This window comes from Leuresthes tenuis, unplaced genomic scaffold (assembly GCF_036924035.1).
Source record: "Leuresthes tenuis unplaced genomic scaffold, fLeuTen1.0.hap1 SCAF_3, whole genome shotgun sequence".
Lineage (NCBI taxonomy): Eukaryota > Metazoa > Chordata > Actinopteri > Atheriniformes > Atherinopsidae > Leuresthes > Leuresthes tenuis.
The window spans coordinates 23,090,104-23,117,288 of NW_027325357.1; the positions used below are offsets into that span (position 1 = coordinate 23,090,104).

General features: G+C 41.5%; 3 protein-coding genes across 3 annotated transcripts; 1 reads left to right on the top strand and 2 right to left on the bottom strand.

Annotated features, from left to right (window-relative positions):
• Positions 1-709: 709 nt before the first annotated feature.
• dcaf12 (DDB1 and CUL4 associated factor 12) lies at positions 710-7,740 on the bottom strand. Its single transcript, XM_072382638.1, has 9 exons — positions 7,336-7,740; positions 5,428-5,718; positions 4,318-4,596; positions 3,631-3,691; positions 3,258-3,451; positions 3,093-3,158; positions 2,688-2,850; positions 1,797-1,975; positions 710-1,669 (listed from the first exon to the last, which is right to left on the bottom strand). Exons 1-9 carry the CDS (start codon positions 7,393-7,395, stop codon positions 1,511-1,513), a joined length of 1,452 nt encoding a protein of 483 aa, XP_072238739.1. The 5' UTR covers positions 7,396-7,740; the 3' UTR covers positions 710-1,510.
• A 1,370-nt stretch (positions 7,741-9,110) lies between these two features.
• ubap1 (ubiquitin associated protein 1) lies at positions 9,111-15,716 on the bottom strand. The gene is made up of 7 exons (XM_072382617.1): positions 15,505-15,716; positions 13,965-14,013; positions 13,677-13,801; positions 12,120-12,956; positions 11,817-11,975; positions 11,344-11,445; positions 9,111-11,254 (listed from the first exon to the last, which is right to left on the bottom strand). The coding sequence occupies exons 2-7, from the start codon at positions 14,002-14,004 to the stop codon at positions 11,114-11,116; spliced, it is 1,404 nt and encodes a 467-aa protein (XP_072238718.1). The 5' UTR covers positions 14,005-14,013; positions 15,505-15,716; the 3' UTR covers positions 9,111-11,113.
• Positions 15,717-18,557: 2,841 nt separating this feature from the next.
• On the top strand, positions 18,558-25,853 carry ube2r2 (ubiquitin-conjugating enzyme E2R 2). Its single transcript, XM_072382618.1, has 6 exons — positions 18,558-19,248; positions 19,584-19,794; positions 21,924-22,010; positions 22,798-22,895; positions 23,555-23,689; positions 23,793-25,853. Exons 2-6 carry the CDS (start codon positions 19,618-19,620, stop codon positions 24,076-24,078), a joined length of 783 nt encoding a protein of 260 aa, XP_072238719.1. The 5' UTR covers positions 18,558-19,248; positions 19,584-19,617; the 3' UTR covers positions 24,079-25,853.
• The last annotated feature ends 1,332 nt before the right edge of the window (positions 25,854-27,185 follow it).

The following is a 27,185-nucleotide window of genomic DNA, read 5'->3' on the forward strand; positions in this document are numbered from 1 at the left end:
TGTTCAATACGTGGTCGGAATTTTTTTGTTTTTTTTCCCCCAATCATCATCATTAAAACTGGAGAAAAGTTCCATGTAGAAAAGGAAAACTATGATCACCTGTGGCAGTCTTTCACAGAAAGACTCAAAGGCAAAACACTAACTTGAGCCTTCCCCACCTCCACCTCAAGGAAATGAGCAGAATCACTCACTCCTCGGTACAAAGAGTGGAAGAATAAACAAAAAAAAAAGAAGTTTTTACAAATGACAACAAACGATGTGCCTGAAGTTCTCCTTTCAACCCTTCTAGATGAGAAGATCAAACCCAGCACCTACAGATCTTCTCCCCAGTGTCTGTGGATGGGTTTCAGTCTAGTGATTAAAGGCTATTAATCATCACATTTGATGATACTTAATTCACTACCAAAATATGTTGGGCTAAGCTCCCTAGTAACACCAGAGTGGTTTCAGATGAGGACAAAAGAAGAAAAAAAAGAAAACCTGCTGAAAACCTTTCAATCAAAGGGGAACTAGAACGAACAGTCAGATAGAAAACACCTTCTTCAAAAGAAGCAGCAAAACAATCCTACCCATTCAAATAAAATTGAAGGGGGGGAATAAATACAAACAAGCAAATTAGAATATCAGAAAAGATAAACCTGTCAAATCACAGGCAAAAGAAAAATAAAACACTTTTTTTCCTTTTTTTTATGTCATAGCAGAGCAACAACACTGCATTTATCAATCCTAATGTTTCTTTACATCATCTCTGTAGAGGTAAGATGAACACAAAGTCTCATTTCAACCTTGTTTTACTTCTGGCCGGAGAAGAGAGAAGTCCTTAGTGATTGCTGCTGGCAGTCCAGCCGGTGGCTACTCTCAAACAAAAGTCAAAACCACGCTCCGGGGTCAGTCCTTCAGAAATCATTGTCTCTTTAGTCCTTCTTCTGCTGTCCCTCTCTTTTATTGCCATCCATTTGAAGCGAGAGAACGAGAACAAAACTTTCAGAGGGGAATCCCAAAGTTTTTTCACTAAAACACTCATTTGTCACAGAGGAAGTCGCGATTAACTCTATTCGTGCCAACAAAAAAAAAACAAGCCAGCAAAAGACCAATGGCATAATCCCTGCAGGTTGGATGTAAATGTAGAAATGATGTGAACATGGACATTTTAATCCTTTAAAAATTCTTAGAAGCAGACTTTGCAGCTCTTTAAATTATTAATTGTTTGTACATTTATATATATTCGAATATATATATAAAAAGAAAAAGTAAATGCTGAAGTGAAAGGTGCAAAGGGATCGTTTTGTTGAGAAGAGATCGTGTAAAGGTGGACACAAATATACACCGCAAGAATACTGAAAGTAACGAAGACTGTGCTCCTGACGTCCACACATGAGCAAAAAGGACCGACACTTTGTTGAGCAAGATGAACACCAAAGACAGAGGTGCAGATGAACTTGTGCAGGGAGAGGGATGGAGGGACTGGATAAGTGAAGATCTGGATGCTTCTGTAGTGATACAGCAATGATCAGCTCCACAGACCTGCGTAGTTCCCGTGGAGCCCAGAGCAGAGTGGTCCACCGGCTACGAACAGTTTGGTGCCGGAGTCGTCATAGCAATGGGTGTACACAGCGTTGGGGAAGGAATGAATGTCTGAGAAGTAACTCCTCCACGTCTCATCATGATTCTAAAGGCAACAGAGGGCAGGAGGGGGAGATTATGAGTTCAGGAGGGGTGGGGGGGTAAAGAAGTTATGACCATTTATGTCAGTGTGAATGTGGTGCCAGATTAAAAAAAAATAAAACACTGCATACCAGCCAGCCTTTCCCTGTAGTGAGCTTGAGGATACCGTCCCCGGGACATTTCCGATACCCACCGGCCGGATTGAAAGGGTTCTCAAGGAACCTCTGGGCCCTGATGTCGTAGAAGAGAAGAGAACCCTGGCCGGTACCGACCGTCACAATGTGCTCATAGAAACTCACAGAGCGAATCCCTGCACAAAGAGAGGTGCAAGTGTTAGTGCAAAGCTCCTCAAAAGTAAACGTCTCCCCTCTAATCCGGAGGTTTTCCATCTTTACATAGAAAATCTTTTGGGAATCACTACAACTAACAAGTAACAAGATGCTATTTATCAGACTGGAACAACTGTGACTGGAATTTGGACACCAGTTTACAGGAAGCACCACGAGCCTCCCCAGGAGTGACTGTTCATCAAAGACCGCTCCATGATTTGGGTTCGTTTAGCTGCATTAGAGGCAGCATGGTTTGCTTTCACAGCTACATGGTGGTTAGCACTGTGGCGGACCAAGAACACTCCTATTTGAAATCACAGCTGAGGTTGACTGGTGATTCCAAACTGCTTTTTTGTTTTTTTTTTTGCATTGAGACATTTATGACGACACTTCCATCAAAAGCGACAAGCAATCTTTAAGCTTCAGCAGAGTAAACAGTCTGGACTGAGACTGCCTTGTGCGTTAGGATGGCAGCATCAGACGACATTCCTCTGAGGAATGGAGTGGCTGAAAAGGAGCATAAGCCTGTTTGACTGAGCTCAGATAGCAGGGAGACTTGCTAGAAGAGCATTCCAGTAGTTGAGTGGGCCTGATCTTTTCTATGTTGTAGAGTGTAGAGCGACTCATATCTTACGGTTAGCTGCCCTCTGCTTATGTTTCAATACTTCTTTTGTGAATTTACTCATCACTTACCGCTTCCTCTTTCTCTGGAATTAACAGACTTGATGCTGTGTGTTGGCTGGCGTGGATCAAGGAAGGAAACATGGGCTTGAGAACCGACAGCATACACTGACCAGTCCTGTCCATACGCTAAACACACATTCTCTTTGCAGTGAGGCAGCTTGGTGGACAGTATCTACAGAGAGATGGACACAGGACGTTAAATGTTAAGGATTCTAGTAAATAACTTTATCAAGTTCTATTATGATAGCTTTTAAGCAAAACCCCACTACGAAGATCCACTAAACTTTGGAAAAAACAAAACATAGAATGATTGAAACATTTACTATTTTGCTAGACAGCAGAGCGAATAATAAACCAAAGTCAATTTGTAAAAACGCTGATGAAACAAAATGATTATTAACTTATGTACTGCACCTTGCACAAGTTATGCTCCGCTTTCCAGAGATGGAAATAGCCATCCAAGGACACAGCACCTAGTTCCTGCAAAGAGAAAGAAAACATGGGAAAATGGGACATAAATTTATCTGAAGACAGTCCAACTACCACTCCCCATTCAAATTCTATCCGGATGAGCCTTACTTTATGGCTGTTGTTGAAGGCCAGAGCACGGACTTTACAGTTGTATGGGTTGGTGTACTCCTTGGGGATGTCCTTGAGTGCACGGTGGGAGATGTGAGCGTAGGAGGGTACCGTCTCCTCACTCTGACTCCTCTGAGCCTGGCTCATTACCTCTTCTGAAACCTCCCAAAGACCCATGGAGCCATCTCTGGACCCTGTGAATAAAATGCACACGGGGCCAGTCAATTAATCCACTAATTATGCAGAAAGGTGGAGATATTATAAAACCAGACAGTGACCATTAAATTGTATGGGGCACCAGCTTAGAGTGTAGAAACTCGTGCATGACTGTATTGTAAACTGTCCAGCGCACACAAAGCTCATGCAAACTCACCAGAAACTGCCATGTTGTCACTGATCCATGCAATGGAGAAAATCCAGTCATTGTGACCATCCTGTAAAACACACACATGGCCCCACAAAAAAAGGATGTTATATGAAAATCAAACTAGATTACAAACAACCAATGCTAAATAGTGGTGAAGCACTGCTACTTTTTCACTGATTTAGGCAAAGAACTAACTACTAACTAACTTGAGAGACTCAACCTGCACATGGACGGAATAAACATTTGGTTTATTTATTGGGGGAAAAATAAAAATCAAGTCTGCGAGCTCTGCACTGCACTAACATGCACTAACAAGTAGACTAGCTGCCACAACACTGAACACAGCTGCTTGGATTACAACAAACACAGTGAAAATGAATATTTTTCTCCGGTAAGAAAAAAGAAAAAAGTCAGTTTAACACTTTCATGACAGCGCCCGTGTGATTTATTGGTGTTTCAAATTGGAAACCATGTTTGTTTTTCACTCACAGTGAGGAACTTCCATGGGGCACTATGTTAGTGTCAACTAATACACCTTTGCTTTTCATGGTGTGACACAGTTAAGTTAAAAGGTCAGCTGTGAAAATGGTTGATATCATTTAACTAAGATTCAAACAAACAAAAAAAGAGCCTGTTGGTGGATTAGCGACCAGAATTGCATATAAATAAAGCCAGGCAGATCAAAACACTTACATCTCCAACACAAACAGGGTCCAGTGTGGGGAGTTGGTAGATGGCCAGGCTGTTTGGGTTGTCGCCTCCTGTGGCAAGCAGTGTTCTTGACGGATTGAGTTCAATTGCGTGGATCCCACACCCCTGCTGGTCCAGCCGGGCGCGGGAACCTCCTGTTGGGTGGTAATGTCGCCCAGCTCCAACGCCACCTACCAACCCAGAACCTCCATCCTGACACTCTCTATCCTTCAACATTGGAATGCGAGTTATCTGTCCTGTCAGGACATCAACGACAAAAAGCTGAAAGTAAAGAAGAAAATGCATCTGGTGAGCCCAAATTATGCCGCAAGCACACCAAGATTCTGAAAGGAGCATTGATGCAACGATCTGGCAGAAGAGCCGGGGCTGACTTCGTATTCACCAAACTGAAACATTTAACAAACGTACGCAAGGATTTTAGCCTTAAATCGAAAGTGGTCACTGACTAAAACCATGTGGGCACTGTGCATGGCAGCAAGATCAGCAATGTAAATTCTTAGAAATAATAGGATGTGATTAGCATTATTTCTTTCATTTACAGACACTAAATCAAAATCTTAACTGACAGCAGCCTTTTTACTTCAAATAAATAAATGACTGCTTCCTCCTTCAAGCAATGCTCATTTACTCATGAATAAGGCCCGAACTCCATTTGCATTGCCTCAGAGACTGATCCCACTCCAAATGCAAAGTGCCCCTGGACACACAGCCTCAGGTTCATGACGCTTAAAATTCTGTACATACAAATATCTCGACCCACGGGAAAACACTTCTGTTTTCAACACCCAAAGCTCAGCACACATTTCTTTGGGGGAAATCCTGCAGACTTTTATGTGATATTACCAACTAAAATACAAAATAACTCTTAGAGCTAACTGAGGTTCTTGCATTCATTGCATGTAGTTATGAACATGCTTTTAGACCAATTATAAGCTGCAATATTCTAAAAAGTTTCTATCACCAATGATAAAACTGTTCAAATGCACGTGAACTTACCAATTTTGTGATATCGGCCTGACTAAAATAAAATTATAGAAATTTATGGAAAGGACAGGCAAGCTTATCCAGAGTAGTACCAAGAAGGGATCTCACCGTGTTGCATTTAGTCCCACACACCACCTGTCGGTGGTTGAGCCACTGTGAAGCGAACACCTTGTTGAGCCGTCCCAGAGAAAACTCCCTTTCTTTGAGAATCCCAGGGAGCCTGCCAGCTGCAAAGCCACGCAAGCTCCTTTGGAACCGCAACTCATGCTGCTGCTGGGGTCTGAACTCCCGCCCCCGGAGGGCACATACCACAGAGCGCCGGCTGCACCACCACGGATGGGCATGTCGTGATGAACAAGAAACACGGCTCCGCTTGTGTGGTGCCTGACACCAGCTCAGCTGCGGAAAGAGACGAGAAGAAGATCAGGTGTCTGAAGAGGATTTGTTGAAAAAGCAGGTGACTTTGATGACTTCTTCAAATTCTTAATCTTTATGTTTAGGAAACAACTGTGGAAATGTTCATCTGCAATTACGCACAACACTGAAATCAATATTAAAAACAAACAGAAAAAAATCTCATATTAACATGATCTAACCACATCATAATAACTCTTTTCGTCTCTTTCTTTAAGAGTTCTTTTTAGTTCTTTGTCACACCCATCCCCAAGAAGACCATGGTACGGATTTAACGTTTCTTTTGTAGATTTTTTAAGAGTATTACAACAAAAACATACACACTGTTATGACATTATATTAGGCTTTGTCAATACAGGACTAGTTCACACAAATGTGACAAAACTCCCTCAAACCTCTAGCTGCAACATCTGTGATCAGAAACACAAATATCTCACACGCCAACAAATACATACTGACGGTGTCACCTGTGTTAATTTATCAAAAGATTCAATTAACCTTTGCAACACTGAGCGGCTTGTTAGCCGAGACTTTTCTGAGAAAAGTCAAACCTCCAACCAATGCTCTATTAACATCACAGTGTACAAATTCAGTCCACAGAGCATCAAAAGGCAATGGTGTTCCAGCTCATTCCCATAATTTCATCATTTTCGCTTTGGATTGATCAAGTTGATTTGAGTAATTTTTTTAATTGAATACAAGAGAACACACACAAAAAAACAAACGACAAAAAAAACATATGCAATTTGTTAGATTGTGGGCATAAACATAATTTAATCTAATCTGTAAATCCTAACAAATAAGTGTCCATTAAGAGAATTTGGCAACAGAGCTAGTTATCCATAGCCCTGGGAAAGAAAGTAGAGCCTATGGCTATATCTACAGCCTTTCTTGTAGTTTTTTTAGTCTTCCCTCATAAAATCAAGTACAAACTTGAAAACCGTTGTGCTTGTGCAGATTGAGTTACTTTAAAAGCTTATCAAGCAATGTTGTAAATTAAGGTTACTGATGGATCAAAGCAAAGCTAGAGAGACCATGCAATTGTTTGTAACGACTGGTTGTGTGGTTGAATAATATACACTGGACAAGCAATCTATGGTTAATCTGCACGTAAAATAACCACCGGACCATTAACGTGCAAGCTAACGTTGACGTTAGATAGATCCCTATTGACACCCATTGGTCATTTCAGTGGAATTTCCGTTTGCAGTTAAGACCACCGCAGTTCTCAATGGTGATGCGGAGACTTCACTCAATCAAAGCAATGTCAATCTTATTTGACAACCTGAAACAATGTTTCTTAAGCATAATTACAGGGAGGAAATAGCCCTAATAAGGTGAAGCAGTCAACCCTTTAGCTAACGTTAGCTGTCGTATGATAACGGACTACCGTTGGCTAACGTCGTGACTTTCAAACAGATACACGTTGTATTATTGTTCAAACAAAACCACAATTGTGCTCGTTTTGTTGAGGTTTTTACATTTTAAAGCGGTGGTATATCAGTTTAAGGCGATGTATGTCCTCACGCTTACATAGCGTATATCAGCTAACTGACTAGCATCGTGCTAGTTAGCATGCTAATACAACCGGTTTCCGCCTACCTGTTGTTGGTCCTTGGGCTCTCCTGTCTTCCTTTTCCTGCTAACTGTTTTTCTCGCCATAATCTGACACACACAATTCCCTCACCCACATGGAGGGTAAAAGTGACGCTGGACACTGGATCATATAATGGCGATATGCTATTTTGTTCCTTGGCCCTCTCTGGCAGTGTCCGCCGATGAGGAAGGGCGATCACATACGGGTGATGTTGGTCAGTCGCAGGCTAAGATAAAGTTAGCTGGCTCCCCCACCTCCTAAATAATACGGTTCTTAAGCTGTGAAAACAATTCAGTTTCGACACACTCGCTTGGTAATATTAAGGGGTTCGTTTTTCCCTGCCAAGTCGCGTCAGCAGCAACGGCAAAAGCATTGGGCAGTGCGCAGCCGCACTCAAATTAAACATCAACAAAAACAAGGTCGTACGTGAACGGGTGCGTCATACGTGCTCGTTCACGCTAAACACGCGAGCCCATTGATCTGATAACCGTTTTATTTGGTGTCAGTGACACAGTGTGTAAAATTCACTGCTTCTACGCGCACTAAAATTTAGTAGTAAACATTTTCAATTTAAGTAAATAATAAGTACATTTAAAGACTAGGGAAAATTAGCAAAGATATCTGCGATTAGCATATATGTTGTGACACTAAACAAATGTGTTGGCGCGTTTTATCATTTATCACATAAGTATCTTTACAATTATTGTGGAGAATGAGAACATTATGTGGCCAACAGGATATTTTTGTAATGTCAGCAAAAAAAACTAGATGAGAAAATGAAAAAAATGAGAAATCACACATCATGACCTCATAAATTCTTATAACAATGGTTTTACTGGATTAACCTGAAAATAGCTCCATTTTATGAACACCAAGGTATTGCTGTTGAGGAAATCTGAAGTCATACAGATGTTGAGCACTGTGTAAAACTTTTCCTCTGATATGTAAACAGTTGGTAGACATGACTGCACCTCCCGCAGTTTATTTACCCTTACTGGCAGGCTGTATATGGTCTTTGCTCTGTTGCGTATTGGTCTTTTTTCCTGCTGACTAGGCCTCACAGTTGGATGTTTCCAGTTGCCACTGACAATACCCAGACGGACAATCATCAGTTGCTGACTTGTACACAGAACACAGAGAAAAATAACACCTTCATTAGACGAGACCAGTGAGGGGAAAGAGAGGTGTATCATCTCGCCAACTTAACGTACTGCATTTGATGTGTAGTTTTCCTTGAGATACAATATTAAGATGCACTCAAAAAGCAAGACTACAGTCAACAACCACAGTCTCACCAGTGGAAAGATATTTAATCATGTGAATTTTCCAAATAACTCACAAGGAAGTTTAACGGAAAGAACGCAGAGCTCACCGACCGTTTACTGTATCATTGAAACTACATTAGTTATGTAGTGATTAAAAAGATATTTTGATAGATAAAACCTTAAGTACGCTACCCCCTTGATAATGTGAACCAAGTAGAACTCAAAGATCAGAACATAACTGAGTGGAAGGATCAACAAGAGGAGGTCCAGAAATGTACACTGTAAAAGGCAAGTGGATATGGACTTACTTTAACCATAACTTACAAAACCACACTTGACTCATGTGTGGAGACAATAACTCCCCTTTCGTGGGCTCCTTTCAGGTAAGTTTACCTTCCCTCCACATTATTTAAAAAAGTAAGGTTAACAAAAACAGCAACAACTTGGCAATCATGTCAGTGACATGTCAGACTTCCAGTGCTGGCTGGTGTAACTTTACTGAGTCTGACATAACATGTTGATAATGAAATATTTAATCATCTGCAGCAGGAATGCGAATTCTACAAACATCGTAATACAGCAAAATTTAGGTCACAAACAGACTTATGACATGTTCGGGGGGTGAATTTACCGACGTCACATCTCACATGTGTAGTTTATACACTGCAAATAATTGGTCACTTTTATTTTCTATCGAACAAATCAAACAGATTGGCAACTCAACACAGTTTCACTGGTTTGTTCTCAAACAGGTTGGTTGTTAGAAGGGTCCCCCCCCCCCCTTGCATTTGAACACTGGACAAAGTACAGAACCTGTCCCAAACAAAGTGCCAGTTTTCAGTCACATTTTGCCAACTTTAAGCCCTTAATCTGTTACCATGCCTCTCACAGTCCCCGACAAAAAAACAACAACAAAAAAAATAAATCACACGGCTCAAGTCTTAGCCAACTTTGCCCCAGTTGCAAATGAGCAGGCAGGAGGTCCGTTCTCACATATCAAATACAGAAACACGCCTGCTTGTACATAACTGCATCCATTCAAAACCTGGGAATATGTTAAACATGTTTTGTTTCTTTTAATTTTTTTCATTTAGGACTGCGCAGATGCCAACCAAAGTAGAACTAATATACATTTGGGGGGGGGAGAGAAAAAAATTGACACTCAACAATCCAAAGTAAGGTTTGATTATATTTCATGGTATGAACTCCAATAACAGAGAATGAGTGAATGACAGAAATCACTGAAATCAAACCTTCTCTACTTTCAACCAAAATCCAGCAAGGCTTAAATACCATTCTGTTTCTCCCAACAATTATTTGAGGCTAAAAGTGCCAGTCAACAGTCATGCAAAACATGAAATGTCTCTATTGCACCGAAATGCGGCTGCAAAAAACAACCCTCACTTAGTTTGTTTCTTTTTTGTTTTAAACCCACTCACTTATCAATTCTGCAAACAAACATCCACAACAGTTTATAGCATCACATTTGTAAGTCAACATATCTTACATTATCGTATCAAACTCTTTATTCTGAAATCAAAGTGTCAGTGTACTATTTTTAAATAGATATGAATTATGAAAGATGTGTTCCTGTGCAGTATGTGAAACATTAATGACAAGGAGTCATGGGATATTTCTAAATTTCCCCCACAGAGACTTTTCCCCATCTCTCCCCACGGAAGCAGGCTATTCCAGTGCAGGTCAAAGAGTACAATGAGACAGTAGTACTCATCTTTTGAATTGTAATGATTAAAGATCTATTACGCAATTCCTAAAACAGAAAGCAAAGAAATGCAATGTTTAAACTGACATGTAAAAGTGCCGAAAATGAACAGAAAAAGAAGACATGAATAAATGAAAGCATAAAGTAGAACAGAGACAGGTGCAGGGCACAACAGCTCAGTGGGCACTTCTTGACAGTCAGCTCTGTCTGGAGGCTGTGCCTTTTATGTTTTCTTTCAATGCAAGTAGGTTCAGTTTTAGAGAGGCTCCTCCGGCCCCCCCCATTCCCACCTGCATTTACGAGGTCTGCAGTGAGCAGTGGAAGATGGCAGCTTAGTTGTTTGGGAGTTTCCAAGTTCACACTGTTCTTTCGATGATGTTCACAGAGCCTGTCACTGGCTCCTCCTCTTTCAGTTCTGCAGTTTCACCTGCTTTCAGATAAACACTTTCTAGAAGAAGGAAATCAGCATGGCATCAAAATGCCATGGCCCAAATCTTCCAGTTTCTCTTGGCTCAGGTATTCTTCCTTTTCTTGGATAAACTAGCAGTACCAAGTCCTGGAATAACCACAAACTAATGTTACAGTTCAACTCCCTCCAGTCTAGGCACACAAACTTTCAGAAGTGCTGAGACAAAATATGTATTAGCACAGAGAGAAAAAGTTTCCCAGCTGTCACTTCCACAGTCGAGGCAAGGGCAGGGCATGGTGAGATAAGGTAGGCAAAGGGAAAAGGGCTGTTGGGTGGTAGCGGGAAACAGGCCCCGGGTAGAGCTTTGGTTCGCTGACTGACTTGGCTCAGCTAGCCGTGGCACGGGCCATCAGATCTTCGAGAGCCTTGTCCTGATCATTGTTGTGGACGAGCAGCACTTCTTTGATGGCGTGTCGCTCAAATCCCATTTCACCAAATCTTGACATGAGCTCAAGAAACTGCAAGGCCTGGGAAGGAATTTCATATGAAAACTATAAACACTGTGCATTTACATCTACAATAAAGATGTAGCGATCTAATAGTAAAATGTACAAACCTTTTCTTCTGAACACTGGTACATCTCTAAACATTCTTCTACTGCGCCTGCATCGAAGCCCCGCTCACACAGGCGGCCGTGAACAAACAAATAGTCCAGAACCTTGGACAGATGATAAGTAAAGGTTAACCGTTTGTTTAGTAAGAACACTTTTTTATGAGCACATCACAGTACGCCGCCGATACAAGTTTATCGTCTACAAATCAACTGGATCATTTGCAAGTCAAATGACATCTGGTGTATGCAGTATAGGACATCACAAACCCTGTTCTATCACATCTAGTGATAGTTACCACATCAGTGTGGCCGGGATCTATCAGAACACTGTGGTTTTAAGTATCTTAATATTTTATACACAACCTGATCATTTCCAATACTTTTATTAATCTAGGACTATAATTACAAACGGATTGTAAATATCTTAGAAATAAATTAAATTAATTTCTGCACACTGGTGTGAGTGGGAGTCACACCTGCTCCACATTCTGTCCTTGTCTTTGCATGGCCCGCAGGACACCTTCATAAGAGTAGCCCATGCCCACAAGTGTTTCCACACACTGTTGCTCATTGGGTGTCATGCTGAGAAGAGCTCCGCCACACGGGAGACCAGAAGATCCTGACCCTGCGTTGGCCTAGTGAGAAATCATAAGTGAATATCCATAAGGCTTTATTTACATAAGGCTCTATTACATTTACCATCACATTTTAGTCTTCAGTGCAAAATCTCACATAAGTTTTACGCACATATGCAGTACGGTATGTTCTCCAACACTCACCGGCTTTGGTGTGTCACTCTTATTATGGCTGGGTGGTTCGGGGGCAACAATAACTTGTGTTTTTGGTGGAGTCGTCGGGCTGCCATTGGGTAGGCTCTGCCGCGGTGCAGGAATGGGTGCAGGAAGTGGACTGTATTTAACTGGCTCTGGGTCACCAGAATCAGAAAGTTTGGGAAAAGTCAAAGAGCGGATGTTACAAGGCCGATCGTCAGTATCAAACCCTACTCTTCCAGGATGCCCAACTCTGTCCATATCCAGCAAGGCAACCAACCCGTTGGGTTTGTGGGCAAAGCCTGGTTTGGCCGAGAGGCTGGCGTTGGTACCGGGTGGAGATGGGCTGTTTCCACGAGATGCTGACTGTTGCTGAGAGGCCTCTGGTGCGGACACAGCTGGAGGTGGCTGAGGCTGGGGCTGAGGTTGGGGCTGGCTCTGTAGGATGCTTCTTAGCTCTTCCTTATCATCCAATGTTTTAAGTTCCAGCTTGTCAAAGGGGTCTTCTTCCCGCTCAAAGTCTGCTAGATTGAGGCTGTGTGGCTGAGGAGTGCTAGGCTGGGCTTTTCTGGGGCCAAGGCTCGGGGCAGGCAGTGGAGTGAGGATGGCATTATGGCTCAACCCTGCCAGAACGGGGTTCAGCGCTGGTGGTGGAAGATCGTGATCATCTGTAGCAGACCTGGGCATTTTCCCTCCACCACTATCAATGTCCTGGGACTGGGCCAAAGACTCCTGGTTCTCTGCCTCCCGCTTGGCTGCTGCCTCTTCTGCTCTGGTCTCCGCAGCTCTGGCCTCTGCGAGTTCTATCCCCCAGCGTACACTACGCCTCTCCAATGAATAGTCATACTGTTTAGGTCGAGGGGAGAAGAAGAATGAGGGTAATAGGCAAATAAGGAACAGAGATAATGATTATTGTATCACATATCTATCACATGGTATTAAAATGCCATCATAGGCAAGATGTGAGCTGGTAAGCTCAACTTTTAGCAATACTTGATTAATTTATGGTATTTTACTGTCACCTCACTGACAGTGTATGCTTTACTACACCTCTCAATACAAACATACCATTTAGATATATTTCTTGTAACTATGCATAAAAAGTCTTGATAATTCCTTATCTCTGGTCTCAAATATCAATTTATGAGACAAAAAATATTATCAAAAACATGACATGGAAGGCTGCATGCATGCATTTTGACTGTGGCAAAAATCATAAAAACTATTATCTAAAACAATACTGACACAATCATCAGGTGACTGAAATCTTCATAAATCTATTGCTCTTGTATTTGTTATAACTTGTCAGACTACTTAAAACCAAGTATTTATCAAAAACTCTTTTCTTTTTTTTGGGGGGGGGGGTCTAATCTGGGATAAACATGCCACAGACCGCACACAGACATGCCTTTACAGAAAAGGGGTGCACTGAATTTATTGTGCAAGACAAAACAACAACAGTCACTGCAAAACAATATATTGTACAAGGATTATTGTAACTGAGAATCAAAACAGGAGTAATTACACATCAGCACAAAACGAGCACCTTCCCTGTAGTTGACTTACCTGCGTGTATGCAAGTAAAGACCCACAGTCTGGCATACAGAAGCCAACAGGCAACCCCACTTTAGCCGGACAGCGGAATTTATCATTAATCTTGAAGGGAACGTCCTCAAGGTAGCTGATGGGTCCTGTGCACAAACAAAATCCTAAATGAGGCATACATGAGAGGAGTGTGGGCCCAAACTTTAAGAACCATAGAAACCTTGAACATACACTTCAATCACAACTACAAGCATCGCTTTAGTCTGACAATAGAGCAAGAAAGAATGAAAAAAAACAACAAGGTCTTGCCATTGTTGTATGCATCTGATCCAGACTTCCTCGCAGCCATTTAGAGAATCTGAAAATAGAAATGTGTGCATGGGTCTATGAGAGGAGAGCAAGCCATGGTTTGTTCAGTAGACAGTAAAAGCTAATAATTATATGCCATCAATTAATCTATCTTAATATGCACACTGGGGTTCAAAAGTGGGAAAACAAACCCAAGATTCCAGAGTCCAAAGTCCCCCACCACTCTGTAGAATAATGTTTTGTCAGTCCTGGTATGATATTCACTGTACAGCACGCTGTGTATTAAGTTGTATTACTGCTCCACTGGAACGGTTTTATCAAAGCAAATGTCAGAAAAAGAGAAATGACAATCATATTTGTCTCTGTTGACAACCTCTCTGGATATTTAAAAAAAAAATCAGTTATATTAACTTAGTCAACAATCACAAGCTGAAAAGGGAAAATTTTTTTTTTTTCAAATCTGCTACATGGAACTCTGATCAATGTGGAAGGTTTAGGTAAAGAGATCTACCTTACACAGCCGGTATATACGGAAAATAACAAGTTCCGTTTTAAATGAGCATTGAACATCCAAGTTACTCACGGACATAATGACCAGATTGCCAGCACTCCCCACATTAGCAAAAACAAACACAGCCACCAAGCTCTCAACATCTTGGAGCTATTTGCCTTGGTGCGTACTCCTCAGATTAAATGTCAGTGCTTTTAATTCGCCTTGGATCACACATGACTAGTACAGGGGGTATCTTGTGATCAGGGTCCTGTGTCTTTCTGTCGTACTTCCTAAGCGTGAACTTTAAGCGTGAAGACCTTAACTTAGTAGTTACACTATAGTTAGCAGCTAATAGTAGTTCAGCACAAAGTTATGCAACACCAGTTGTTGTTCCCCATAGCTGTTTAACAGCTTAGCATGTACTTACAGTAAGTGAAGAGTTAAGACAAGTAAATTATAGTATTCCTGATATAAGAGGATAACTACCACAGTCCTAGACAATTCGTCAAGGTAGAGAACGGTTAGTTAATTTCGGGTTGGGTTTAATGTAAACTGACAACCGAGGAATGACAGTACAGTTCCTGGCATTAGTAAGAAAGTAAAAAGTAAACTTTTTGTTTTACTGAATTAATTACCCTACTCCCACAGCTCAACTGTGACTCATAATACGTGTTAGAAACCGTATGAAAGTTCAACATATTCACCTTAATAAAGATAGCCTTAGCCACAAGCTACGCTATCTGTGGTTACTCTTGGCATGACGCGCTGACAGCTAACAAACCGTAAAAGTTTAAGAAACCAACATATGGTATAGCAGTAGCTTGTTTGGCATTAGGAATTAGATAAAGACCGATTAAACTAAAAGTGCTACAATCCTATCAAGACACAGGAAAATGGCCTTAGAGGAATACCACTGTACATGCTAATACGCTTAGCTTCGCCGATGGCCTGGCTGTAACGTTACGAGCTGGATAAGACAGACTGATGTCTGATGCCACCGCCCCTCACAAAAAAACGAGCTCGCATATAAATACAGAGCCCTCTCACCAGTATCTGCTCCGTCTTCTCCTTTCAAAAACCAAACGACGCCAAATTGCGCTGACACGCCAATGAAAATTGAGTTCGGAATCACTTTTATTTAAACTGAAACCTCTTTCCTGATTCGGTGTAGGCCGCCATCTTGATTTGTCAAGCTCTCTCAACTGGTTCCTGTGTGATGTCACTTCGTGACGTCAGAACACGTTATCACCAGTGCCTTACAGAAAGAGATATATATGCCGGTATATATGTCTATGGTGACTGAGACACGGTCACGTGGTTCATGTAGCCCTAAAAAGTTCCACACAGCTCAGCGCTGTCAATCGGTTTGAACGGGATGCAGCGCAAAAACGACTTCTTTCTCCGCAATTATCGGTAAATATTGACCAATAATGTGCATCGATTACTACTCTATGTATTTTGTCAAAGCATTATTTTTGGGAGCGGTAGAATGTATCACTGTTCTAAATTTTAGAGGGAAGCGAGACTGCAAACACATCACTGAATACATTTACAGATTATATTTAGTGATGAAAAATAAAGTTAGTTAGTTTAGGCAATACAGTGATCAATATAAGCATGTCTGTAGTGTATTATAATAAGGTTATACACATAAAGAAAACCAAACACAGGAGGTATAACAGCCATTTTAAAGCTCTTTCTGTTGTTCTCTGCATGCCAACAAGGGCATGCTATACCTTATCCTCCTATAAATGCTCTGCTCCAGTTTACCTTTAGATCTAAATCCTTCAACAAAGCATGCAATATTACTGTCTGTTCCCAGGATTTACTCCTATTGTCCCAAACACCCCATCTGTAGAAGATGTCATTCGGTCTGTCTGTTCTGTAAAATGAGCTGAATGGCAAATCTGATCTAAATAAATTATTTCAAAGAAGCTTTCAACGACTTGGAAGAAAATATGTGGCTGCAGATGCTTTGAGCCGGGATGAATTCTTCTTTTTTGAAGGAGACATAATTATTCTGGATTACATCTTTTGCTTTTCATATGAACTGAATGCATGTATCTGTAACCTTGTTTATTGTTCTTCAAGACAGAAAACTATTGTAAAATATTAATTAATTGATTCAAATATTAACGTACATAAAACTTTTTCTGGTTAAAACTATATTAGATGACAAAATAAGTTCTGCAAAAAACAAACAGCTTTCAACCAAACATTTTATGATACAATGTCATGGAAAATGGAAAACAAGCCTTAATAAAGTTAAGTTATTTTACTGCTATTTATACTGTTGGGTAGATTAATCTGCAACAATGAACTGTATTTGATCATTGTAGAAATGTGATGAAGTCCTAATGAGGGTTGATCCTTGGCAGCATGACAGCAGCTCCCTTTGACAGCGACCGTCACATCTGCTGACCACCCTGACAACAACAGAGAAACTATTCATTATCACAGGTGCAAAGTCATGCTGAGAAAAAGTGGCAATATGTGTTGCTTTGAAGGAGTTAACTCATGTAATCAGAAGAAAATTAAATAAACTTATTAGAAGGTCAACCTCTGTTTTAAATGAAAACACATAGATTATTCTGGAAGGTTCTGTAGGTGTTCACTGAACTGTCAGAGGAATCCAGACCTCATTTCTTTCTGTTTCCTTCCAAGCAGCCAGACTTTCCTGTAATCTTTTCAAGTGGTTTTGAGCAACAGTTCTCCAGGCTTTCTGAAGGTCTTTCAAAGTTTTTCTTTGGACATTGGCTGCTTTTTCACTCATTTTCAGTCAAGTCCATGTACCTGATCATTTTCAGAGGAATGTGTTTTTTTTCCCCTTTGTTAAGCCACTTAACTCTGACTTATGAATCATTCAAACAGAGAAAAAGGCTCCTAACTCGAGGGATGAGGGAGATGAACCAGTGTTGTGTCTACACATAATGAACCACAAACAAAATTAAAAATATATAAAGAAATTAGGGGTGGCTCAACACTTCTGCACAGTGCTGCATCAGCAAACACAATTCAGGACACTTTAAATTATTATTTTAATCTTAGTTTTCTTAGTATGCAATGTTGGGGGTAGAAGAAGAGAAAGATTTATAGTCTAAGTGTACACATCACTATATTTTTGGATTTGCACAAGACTTGACATATGTACTAATAATATCCACATTTATGTTGCCGTCTCTGAGGCATTGTCTGTCAAAGGATGTATAACCCGACCTAAATTAACCATCATATCATTCTTGTACATCAAAAGCTAAACATGTTTTCTAGTTGGGATAGTTCACTACCAGGAACTATAATCAGGTGTGCTGATACAGTTGGTTAACACGATTAATTAACTACATATATAGTATATATATATAACTGGCTACATCAAATAATGCTGTTAACTTAATTTGTTACAGAGTAGTCAGCTAATGCCTCACAATGCCACAACATGTTTTAATTGCATCAACTTACCGGAGAAAATACTTCCAAAACACCAAAAATGAACGGCGTTCAATGCTGGAACTGTTGGTGTTTGGAGCTATGGGCAGCTCCATGACCCATGTGACTTCCGCATTCCTTTCTTTCTGTAGAAATCTTTTTACACTACTCTGGTTAACGCCTCAGTTCATTTTCAGCTGGGCAAGTTGGGTAAATTCAAATTCAATCTCAGTTCAGTTCAATGACAAATTGTTTTTTCCATAAGGCCATTTGATTGAAAATATACCAAGTTGAATGGTCTGATTATTGTTATACCCAGTGTCGTAACTGAATGGAAACATCTGGAACAACACATGTGGAAACAATCCTTTTATTATTTTTAATAACTTGCTCACATGGGATCTTGAGCTCCTTTTTGGTGCACCTTCCTTCGGTACAATATCTCGGCATGACTGTTAAAGTGAAGCAACAAAATGTCCCTGTACTGAGTCCATTTTTGCGTGGCTGATCAGGTCCTTGTGGAAGGTGTGAAGGTTTGGACATGAGTCTTTTCTAATTGCGTTGCCACACAATATGGTGTCTTTGAAATCGTAATAATATATAATCCAAACAGACGAACGTAATTATCAAATTAATAAAAAAAGAACGTTAAAAAAATTGTATGTTCCGTTGTTTACAAGTTTGAGTTACGGAACGTGAAATATGTACTTGATTTCATCAAGGAGTGCGCGCACGTAACGTCAGACCAGTACGCAGGTTACGTTCTGCAGACACGCGCAATGATAGCCGGAAGCATCGATGGAAGGAAAATAAAAATCGATTAAATCCACTGTTATTCGCGAGAGTAAACCTCTCACTTGCTGTTCTTTTTTGCGATCATAGGCTCGAATTCTTTAGTCTTTTCCACTGCTGTCGTGCCAGAGGGGACGGTAGAGAGCAGGAAAGCTGCTCTATTTGAACGAAGTTGCTCGGTAGGGGTTTAGCTGACGTGTGGAGAAGTTGAGACTGCTAGAGAGCAGATAAACAAACATAAACAAGCAGGGATCAGCTGAGCGTCTGTCCGAACCGAACCAGCAGCTTGGAGAGATGGCAGGGGGAGCGAAATGCCTCTTTTGAGCCCAAGAATAATCCACAGGAGACCGTGACTCACACTGATATTCGCTCCATGTCAACTGTCAACACTGGCACAAAGAATTTCGGAAACACAACACGAGGACCAGCCATAGGCTTTAGCAGAGAATCCACTGCTCCTGTTACAGTCTTTTTATCAAGAAATAGCAAGGTTAGCATGGACAGCCTATGAGTTTACCTTCCAGGTGTCCGCTGTAACGAACCGAACACATATTACAGTGCAAGGAGACAGAGGTAAACACTTTTTATTAACTTTGCTTTATCCCCATGAAGGGCCTCCGAACTAAACCTAGCTTGACAGACCACCTAGCGTGTTTGTTCTGTATGCTGAGTTTAGTTTACCAACAAGCTTGTTACCTGGTTTGGTTTAAAAGATAATAAAAAAGCCTTCTTTTTTGTGCTTAACGTTTTCTATGAAAACTATCCATAAAACCAAAGCTAAAAGGTTGGAGGTGTTTAACTTTTTGAGACATAGTAACAGTTAAATGAAGGACTCCATGGAGTATTAACTACCGCGCTGACAGTATCGTGAAACTCGTGTTATTTTTGTTCTTTCTACACATTTACAGATCTGTGGCCACTGGTGTCACAAGTGGAGTTAACATGGCTCACCAAGCAACCCCCAGTTCCCAGAAGGCCCTGATGATGGAGCTGAAGTCTCTGCAGGAGCAGCCCGTGGAAGGCTTCCGCATCACCCTGGTGGAGGAGTCTGACCTCTACAACTGGGAAGTGGCCATCTTCGGACCCCCGAACACCTTGTATGAGGGAGGCTACTTTAAGGTGGGATGCACTCTTTCGGCGTGTGTTCAGAAAAGTCAAAGCAGGGTATCGGGATGATTTAATGAGTCGCATTCGTGAAATGAGAACACAACAGACTGAGAATCGTTTAGTCCAGCTTTGATACTGTCTCAACTCTACAGGTCTCATCTAGTCTTCGAAAGGCTTTATTGGCCATTTCTTTGTCTTAGTCATATTCAGCCTTTCTCGTGTCCCTCCATTCTCATCCTTCACCCTTCTCTCTGTATGGTGGTTGGGCTTCAGATGGCTATTTTTAGCTATGCGGCCGCTATAAATGGCACCTCACCACAGAGAAAACGTAGGAGAGAAGGGCATGATTAGACTCATCTGACTTGCTTTCATGTAGCTTATTCCATAAAAGAAATTGACAGAGAGCAAGAGCCTGCTTTGAGGTTGGGGTCATGTCGTGATGCCAACTAGAAACGAGCTCTGTAGGTATTTCTTCAGACACATTCACTGGAAAGTTAAGGTTCAGGTTTTACACAATCTTCATGTCTGTTTGATGAGATACTTGCTATGGTGATATTATGTAGATGCCCCAGCCTTGTGTGTGAACGCATCAGGTCATCGTGGCATGAAATACTAGAGAAAGTCCTTGAAGGGTGCTTCTAAACATCGCATCACAATATGAGATGTGTGGTCATATGTTTGGCACATGGACCACACACGTCTGTATAGAGCTGTAGAGCTCACCAAAAGTATGTTGTGGTGCAGAGTGACAAATGTCATGCGAAATAAAAGGAGCTCTCAGCAGCTTCCATGTGATGGTCTTCGCAGGCTAAAACGCTCATTTCACAGAATCATTTGCCCACATGTTCAGCCATGCAAAGTTGAGGCTTTACCAAAGAAGATAAGCAACACAGTTCTGGAGCAAAGATTTACGGCTAGATTAGATCAAAGTTAACTTTCAGCGAAATAAAGGAGGAAGAAGCTTCTTGTTGTTGCTTTTTTATGAGCACGTGCTGGACAATTCCACCTCTCCTGTGAAACACGGAGAAGCTCGAGTCTGGTATGGCTTTGTACTTGTCGAACTTTGTGGGACCGATGATGGCGGCCACAGAAATCATTGATAAGTATACAAATGTGACATGTGTAATGGTTTACGATACAAAAATATACAGCTATGGCTGGATCTTGATCCTGCGATGAAACAATGGCCACAGACACGCTGCCTGTGGAACCAAAATGAAAGACAAAGCTGGAAGGTCTGAAACAACAACTCAACGCCGCTGCTTTTCCAAGCATTTGCAAAGAGGGTGCTGAACACCGAGTTATGCCAGGCTGGAGATCTAATGTTGTTGTTGCATCAAAGGCCAGCGTAACCAGATATTAGACTTTATTCCTTTTTTCAGTGAGATTCCCATGTGTACGTACTTTTGCAAATCCTTAGGAAAAGAAAATGACATCAACAGTGAATCATAAAGTTTGTGCTTTCAATGAGCCACGGCTGGAGCAGTGTAGGGACTTGCTGTGGAGTGATGATAGTCCTATCTGTCTGCTCAGTGGGGGCTGGGGTGGTGCCACACACACCCAAGCATACAGCTGTCACAGTTTGATGATTGTGCCTAGAAGAGAAAGAACAGAACCTGAAGCGCCCTACGTTATATCCTCTAATGTGTAGTGATTTTTAGAAGTGATGGAGAATTAGTGATAACGTGACATCAGCCGCTTCACACTGACTGCCCGGCTAAATGTATGCTTGAACTTTTTTCTCTGTATTTGTATGTTTCAACTGAAACAGGAAGCGTCTTTGTGGTTAAACCCGTCGTATTGTTCAACTAGTGATGTCAGACGAAATAGAGCTTTTTTTAAATGTTCTTATTTGAATTTAAAGGTAAACACAATCCCACATTTCCCACCCCAGTTTGAACTTATTGTAAGACGTGCTAAGGTCAATATTAAAGCAGCCTTTGGCTTTAATGTGAAGATGAAGTTGATGGCAACTTGCATCCCCTTAAGATATAAAGTTGTTTTTTAGTAAATCTCAGCTCATTTAGTTTGAAGACACGTATTGCTCCTTGTGAAGATTGATTGTGTTTTTCACATTGAATATTCATCTCTATCAAGAGGAGTTCACAACAAAGCTAAAAGGATCTTCTTTGTTCCTCCAGGCTCACATCAAGTTCCCAGTTGATTACCCGTACTCCCCACCTACATTTCGGTTCCTCACCAAGATGTGGCACCCAAACATATATGAGGTAAAACATTGTGCGTCCGTGTGGATATCGTGTGCTCAGTGTTGATACTTGTGTTGTGAATAGGTTATGTATGCACTTTGTTTGGTTTGTGGCGGCTGCGACTCGCACTCGTTCTTCTTGATTTCCTTTTTGTCTTTGTGAAGAGACGATGGCGCTGTCGCTAAAATCTGACCACATTTTCCTCTCCAGTTTATCGTGCATCTGCAGGGGTGAAACTCTAGCTCTATAGATAATACTCCACCAAACGTATCTGCGATAAGAAGGAGGATATATGATATGGTGTATATCATGAAAATATGTAACATGACTTCTTATCCATCAATCCATTTTAAGCAGCTTATTTAGACTTTGTAGTGGGAGAAACAGTCTGGGCAGAGATCCACAGGTCTTTGTTTTCCCAGCCCCAGCCTCTTCCTGAGGGACACCAAGGTGTTCCCAAGCCAGATGAGAGATCAGATCTCTTCAGTGAGTCTGGGGTCTGAACTGTTATCTGTAAGGTTGGGCCCAGTCACCCTTTGGAAGAGGCATATTTTGGCTGTCTTTAATTGCAGTCTTATTCTTACAGTCTCTACCTGCAGTGTGTGGCCTCCAGTTGGAAATTGACTAAATCGACTTCTAAATCAACAGCTTTGCCTTCCAGTTTAGCGATTTTCAAGGAGTTTCTGCCGGGAAGCAGAATTTGGCATTTATATACAGACCGAAGTCAGCGATCAGTAGTTTGGATGGAAATATCGAGACCCTCGTGCTCTCATGACAGATCATTTATTGTCATCTGGTCTCCTTCCAGAATGGAGATGTGTGCATCTCCATCTTGCACCCGCCTGTCGATGACCCACAGAGCGGGGAGCTACCGTCTGAGAGGTGGAACCCCACCCAGAACGTCAGGTACTTTCTCAACACAAGTTCTGCATGCTTCTTTTTGCCCATTCTGTTACACACACACGTGCTCCAAAGTTAGTTGTCTTTTTTTTTTTGGCTCATATTCATTTGGGCGAAAAAAATACAATAAACTTAATTCAAACAGCGAGCAAGCTGATGATTAAAGGGGAACTTTGATGATGTTTGTCTTTGGGAGTACATTCAGAAACCTTTAGTGTGACGAGTCAGCGCCCCTTTGCTGGTTAGAGTTCAGTTTGCTGCTGTGAAGAAGCTATCCACACACACCTGGATTTCCAACAGAAGTGTATGAAGTTCAGTTACACTGTGGATAATGTAATTCATTAGTGACAAACCCTGTTTATCTGCAAAGAGTTTGGAGGTATAACAACAACATCATCATCTGATGCCAAAACGGCCTCTGTGAGAATTAAGGTTATTGTAACTTTTGAAGATGCGAATCGAAAGGCTGGTACTGCTTGATTTAACTTCTTTCCTTGGTTGCAACTAAAGAGGGCCGTTTAAGCTTTAAGTTTAAGGCCGTTAGTCAACAAGATGCCGGGAGTTGAGGTAAAGAACGTGAGCAGACGGGATGTAGCGTGTTATTGAACTGCTCTGACTTTACTGGCATGAGGCTTATGAAGTTTCTTTTTTTTTTTTGTCATCAGGACCATCCTTCTTAGTGTCATCTCCCTGCTCAACGAGCCCAACACCTTCTCCCCAGCCAACGTGGATGCCTCTGTTATGTTTCGCAAATGGAGGGACAGCAAAGGCAAGGACAAGGAGTATGCAGAGATTATCAGGTACAGCAATATGAGACGGAGGCACACTGGAGTTACTTTAAACAATTGTCATTCATAAATTCAGTACAGGTACGTTATAAACTTCGAACTAATCCACCAACAGGAAGCAGGTGATGTCAACAGCAGCGGAGGCTGAGCGCGATGGCGTCAAGGTGCCAACGACATTGGCGGAGTACTGTGTCCAGACCAGAGTCCCTTCCCAGGACAGCAGTTCAGACCTTCTCTATGACGACCTCTATGATGATGACATGGAGGAGGAAGACGAGGAGGAGGACGAGAGTGAGATGGAGTCCGTAGGTGAGGCCGGGGGCATGAGCAGCGTGGAGGACGGTGGGACGTCCACCAGACGTTATGACAACCAGGACGACTCTGGCAATGAAGACTCGTGATGATCTGGATGATAACTCCTCCCTACCAGCACCCCCACCCCTTCATTTTTCATTGTGTCTGCGTGTCTGTGTGTGTGTGTGTGTGTGTGTGTACGTGTGTGCGTATGTTTGCACATACAGTGGGTTCAAAAGTCTACTGCCAAAAAACTTTTTCATCATTTATTAAACTAATACGAGTGTTTGGTCAAATGATAGTTCTCGCGTGTTGTTGAATAACAGCTAAAGCTTGTTGGTACTGTTTGCACTGAAAGTCAGAATTTGGTGTGTCCACCGTTTGCCTTAATTGCAACTTGCACTCTGTCTAATGTTATGCAGAGTTTGAGATGTGAAATTATTCCACAGCTCCAGAGAATCCCAAGAGTATTTTTAAAGTCATATTTCACATTTTTGAAAATGTCCAATGAGGCTTGAGGATCGATTCTCTTCCATAAACACAAACTGCGGAATGCTTCAGCCGTTTCGCCGTGTGGTGAGCATGCGGTCAACGTGCATGTTACTGACTCCACTCTTTTAATATTTTCATCACTTTATTCAACTCTAGTTTATCAACAAATTCCTCATGTATCGCACAGTAATGTATTACATCTGTTAATAATTAGACTTGGTGCAATTAAAGGAGTAATTTGATCACTGTTGCAGTTTCTCTCTTGCACCTGTAGTTTTGTCAGATGGAGTTAGCTTGGCATCTTTGATACTGGCGCGGTTCAGTTCACCACAGTGGTGGTGCCATGTCTTGGGTCCGTCTGGGCCTGGTTTGAATGAAACCATCTTCCCGCCCCGCGCCTCGTGAGCCTCAAGGCTACAGTGCAACTACACATTGCTTTACAAATTCCAGGCACAGCTATTATCAACAGTAACAATCGATAAATAGAGAAAATTTCCCATAATATCAGTATTTCATCATCTGGCACGAACTTCATAAAGATAGAGCAGTTGGTTCTATGTCATGCATTCTTTACCTACAAACCATCCTCTGAGTAAACGAATTGTTCCAGTGTTGATAAATGATGAAAACCAGTTGTAATTGTGGTGGTCTGTTGAACCCCACTGTCGCTGGCCAGTTCTTTGTCAGGCCAGTCCATGTCAGATTGTTTTCTGTTGAAAGAAAGATTGGGTCTACCCACTGTGTCTTTCCTTGTTGCTGTCTTTTTTCCCCTTTTTTTGCAGTCTGTTTGGTTGACACTGTGTCCTCCTTAACTTGTCTCTTGTATAATCTTAAATGGCTCAGACAGCCTGGCTAATGGACACTTTGCACACATGCTTTGGCTCATTAACCGGTCGATGAGCGAGTCATCGTGTCCTCCCACTGTCATTCAGTGTGTCCAGTGTCAGGACATCTTTGGTCCTTGCGGCTGTCTGTTTCGACTTTTCGATCATCTTTAACCCTGCAACTTCAGTAGAGTCCTTAAACTTCAGCTTCCCCATCATGATCCCCTGAAGCAGCATCATTTTGTTTGAGGTGACAAGGTCAAGACCTTCTCTCCTGTCGCCTCCAGCACTTATCTCTGCCTCTCAAACCTCAGGGCCTCAGTAGACTTTCACTGAGAGAGAAAAAAAAAGATCCTAAGACACAAACTGCTCCTCCTCTTCACTTCCTTTTCTCTCTTTATGTATCACTGAATGTTATTAGATGGCCAAGACTGCTCCGTTAGTCTCCAATCCCACTGCTAGCGTTTACACATGAGTGAGTGTTGCTGTTGGTCCAGATTAGGGTGCTTTAAGTTGTTTTGCTCTCGGAAAGCAGGAGCCAGATAAAGAAAATACATCTGTTGGGACTTGTCCTCTCAACAATGCTCACATTATGTTGTGATCGATGTAAAAATGTTTTTTTTTTCTTTCTTATTCTTTTCTTTGTCTCCAACCTATGCTTAAATGCAACTTTGTGAGAACTGAACTTTGAGTATTCGGGGTCTGTTTATTGACAAATCTACATTCAGCTTGGATACTTATTTGCATTTGAATGAAAACTACATTGACTGCCTGTTACCTGTTTGTGTGTGTATATTTTCATCCACGTTGGCTATGATGTCACGTTTGCCCAAATGACATTTTGAACTTGAGGGAACACTCAATTCAGTGCTGCTTTAGGTGGCCTGAATCAGCCAAGTACTTGTCTGATAAATGAAAATAAACGCCCTTTGAGTACAAGGCTTTTGAACACCCTCTACAGCACAATGTGGCTAATATTACTCGTGCGGCGTCCAATAAACCACACATTTTGTTTTAAGATCTTGTTTCCCTGTTCAACACAATGGAGCACTGGGGCAAACCTGTGATTCAAATGGATGGATTTTTATGCCACGGAAACCAAGTACCGCCCCTCAAGCTTTCATTTTAAAGACTACGGAGCAATGGATGCATGTAGTGGATTTACTACTTTTTGATTAAACTCTTCCTGAGATACCGTTTGGATTTTAATGTGAAACCAAAGGAGTTAAACATTCTCTCCTGGTCCTGTGCTTCGGATTCTCCCAGAGACTGGACTCTGTTGCGAGCAGAATAGAGGAAATCCACTCCTGATCCGGACCTGTAATGGATTTGATTTTATGGCACAAGAGGAGGAGGATAGATGCCAGAGATTCTGAGCTTTTCTTGATGTGGCCCCTATCTCTCTCTGTCCCTCATAAAGTAGAGAAGTAATTTACTATTAAGGAATGAAAAGTACCAGTCTCGTGTGTCTGATTGAGGAGTAGTTGAACATTTTGTGAAATGTATGCTTTTTAATGATAAGTCAGATGGGAAGATTGACATCGTAATGTCTGTCCATTGAACATTACTCCATGGCAACTCAAGTAACCTTGACGGAAAAATGCAAAAAGGCTTACACACTGCAGGGCTCCACTCATACTTCTTTATTGCACTTGATGCAATGGATGTGGATGTACATGTTGTGTCTCAGTCTGATGTAACCCTCCCAGTTCATGCCATGGATTTTCTTAAAACGTCCTGTAAAAAAACTTCTGTGTCCCTAACGCCAATGTTTCAAATTCAAACAACTTTATTTGTCCCTGTGTGGCAATTAAAGTCTATCTTCTTGTTTACAACTAAGTATTCAGATTTGATGTTTAGGATTTCACAAATTCCAATGAACGTAAAGTTTTCATAAT

Excerpts from the sequence above, each read along its gene's own strand:
- ube2r2 (XM_072382618.1), top strand. The coding sequence starts at position 19,618 with ATGGCTCACCAAGCAACCCCCAGTTCCCAGAAGGCCCTGATGATGGAG. Across the intron at positions 22,896-23,554 it reads AACCCCACCCAGAACGTCAG|GACCATCCTTCTTAGTGTCA; the intron begins GTACTTTCTCAA and ends TTTTGTCATCAG. Across the intron at positions 23,690-23,792 it reads GAGTATGCAGAGATTATCAG|GAAGCAGGTGATGTCAACAG; the intron begins GTACAGCAATAT and ends ATCCACCAACAG.
- dcaf12 (XM_072382638.1), bottom strand. The coding sequence starts at position 7,395 with ATGGCGAGAAAAACAGTTAGCAGGAAAAGGAAGACAGGAGAGCCCAAG. Across the intron at positions 3,452-3,630 it reads TGACAACATGGCAGTTTCTG|GGTCCAGAGATGGCTCCATG; the intron begins GTGAGTTTGCAT and ends TTTTATTCACAG. Across the intron at positions 2,851-3,092 it reads CGGAGCATAACTTGTGCAAG|ATACTGTCCACCAAGCTGCC; the intron begins GTGCAGTACATA and ends ATCTCTCTGTAG.
- ubap1 (XM_072382617.1), bottom strand. The coding sequence starts at position 14,004 with ATGGCTGCGAGGAAGTCTGGATCAGATGCATACAACAATG. Across the intron at positions 12,957-13,676 it reads CTTTACTTGCATACACGCAG|TATGACTATTCATTGGAGAG; the intron begins GTAAGTCAACTA and ends CGACCTAAACAG. Across the intron at positions 11,255-11,343 it reads ACCAGTGTTCAGAAGAAAAG|GCCTTGCAGTTTCTTGAGCT; the intron begins GTTTGTACATTT and ends ATTCCTTCCCAG.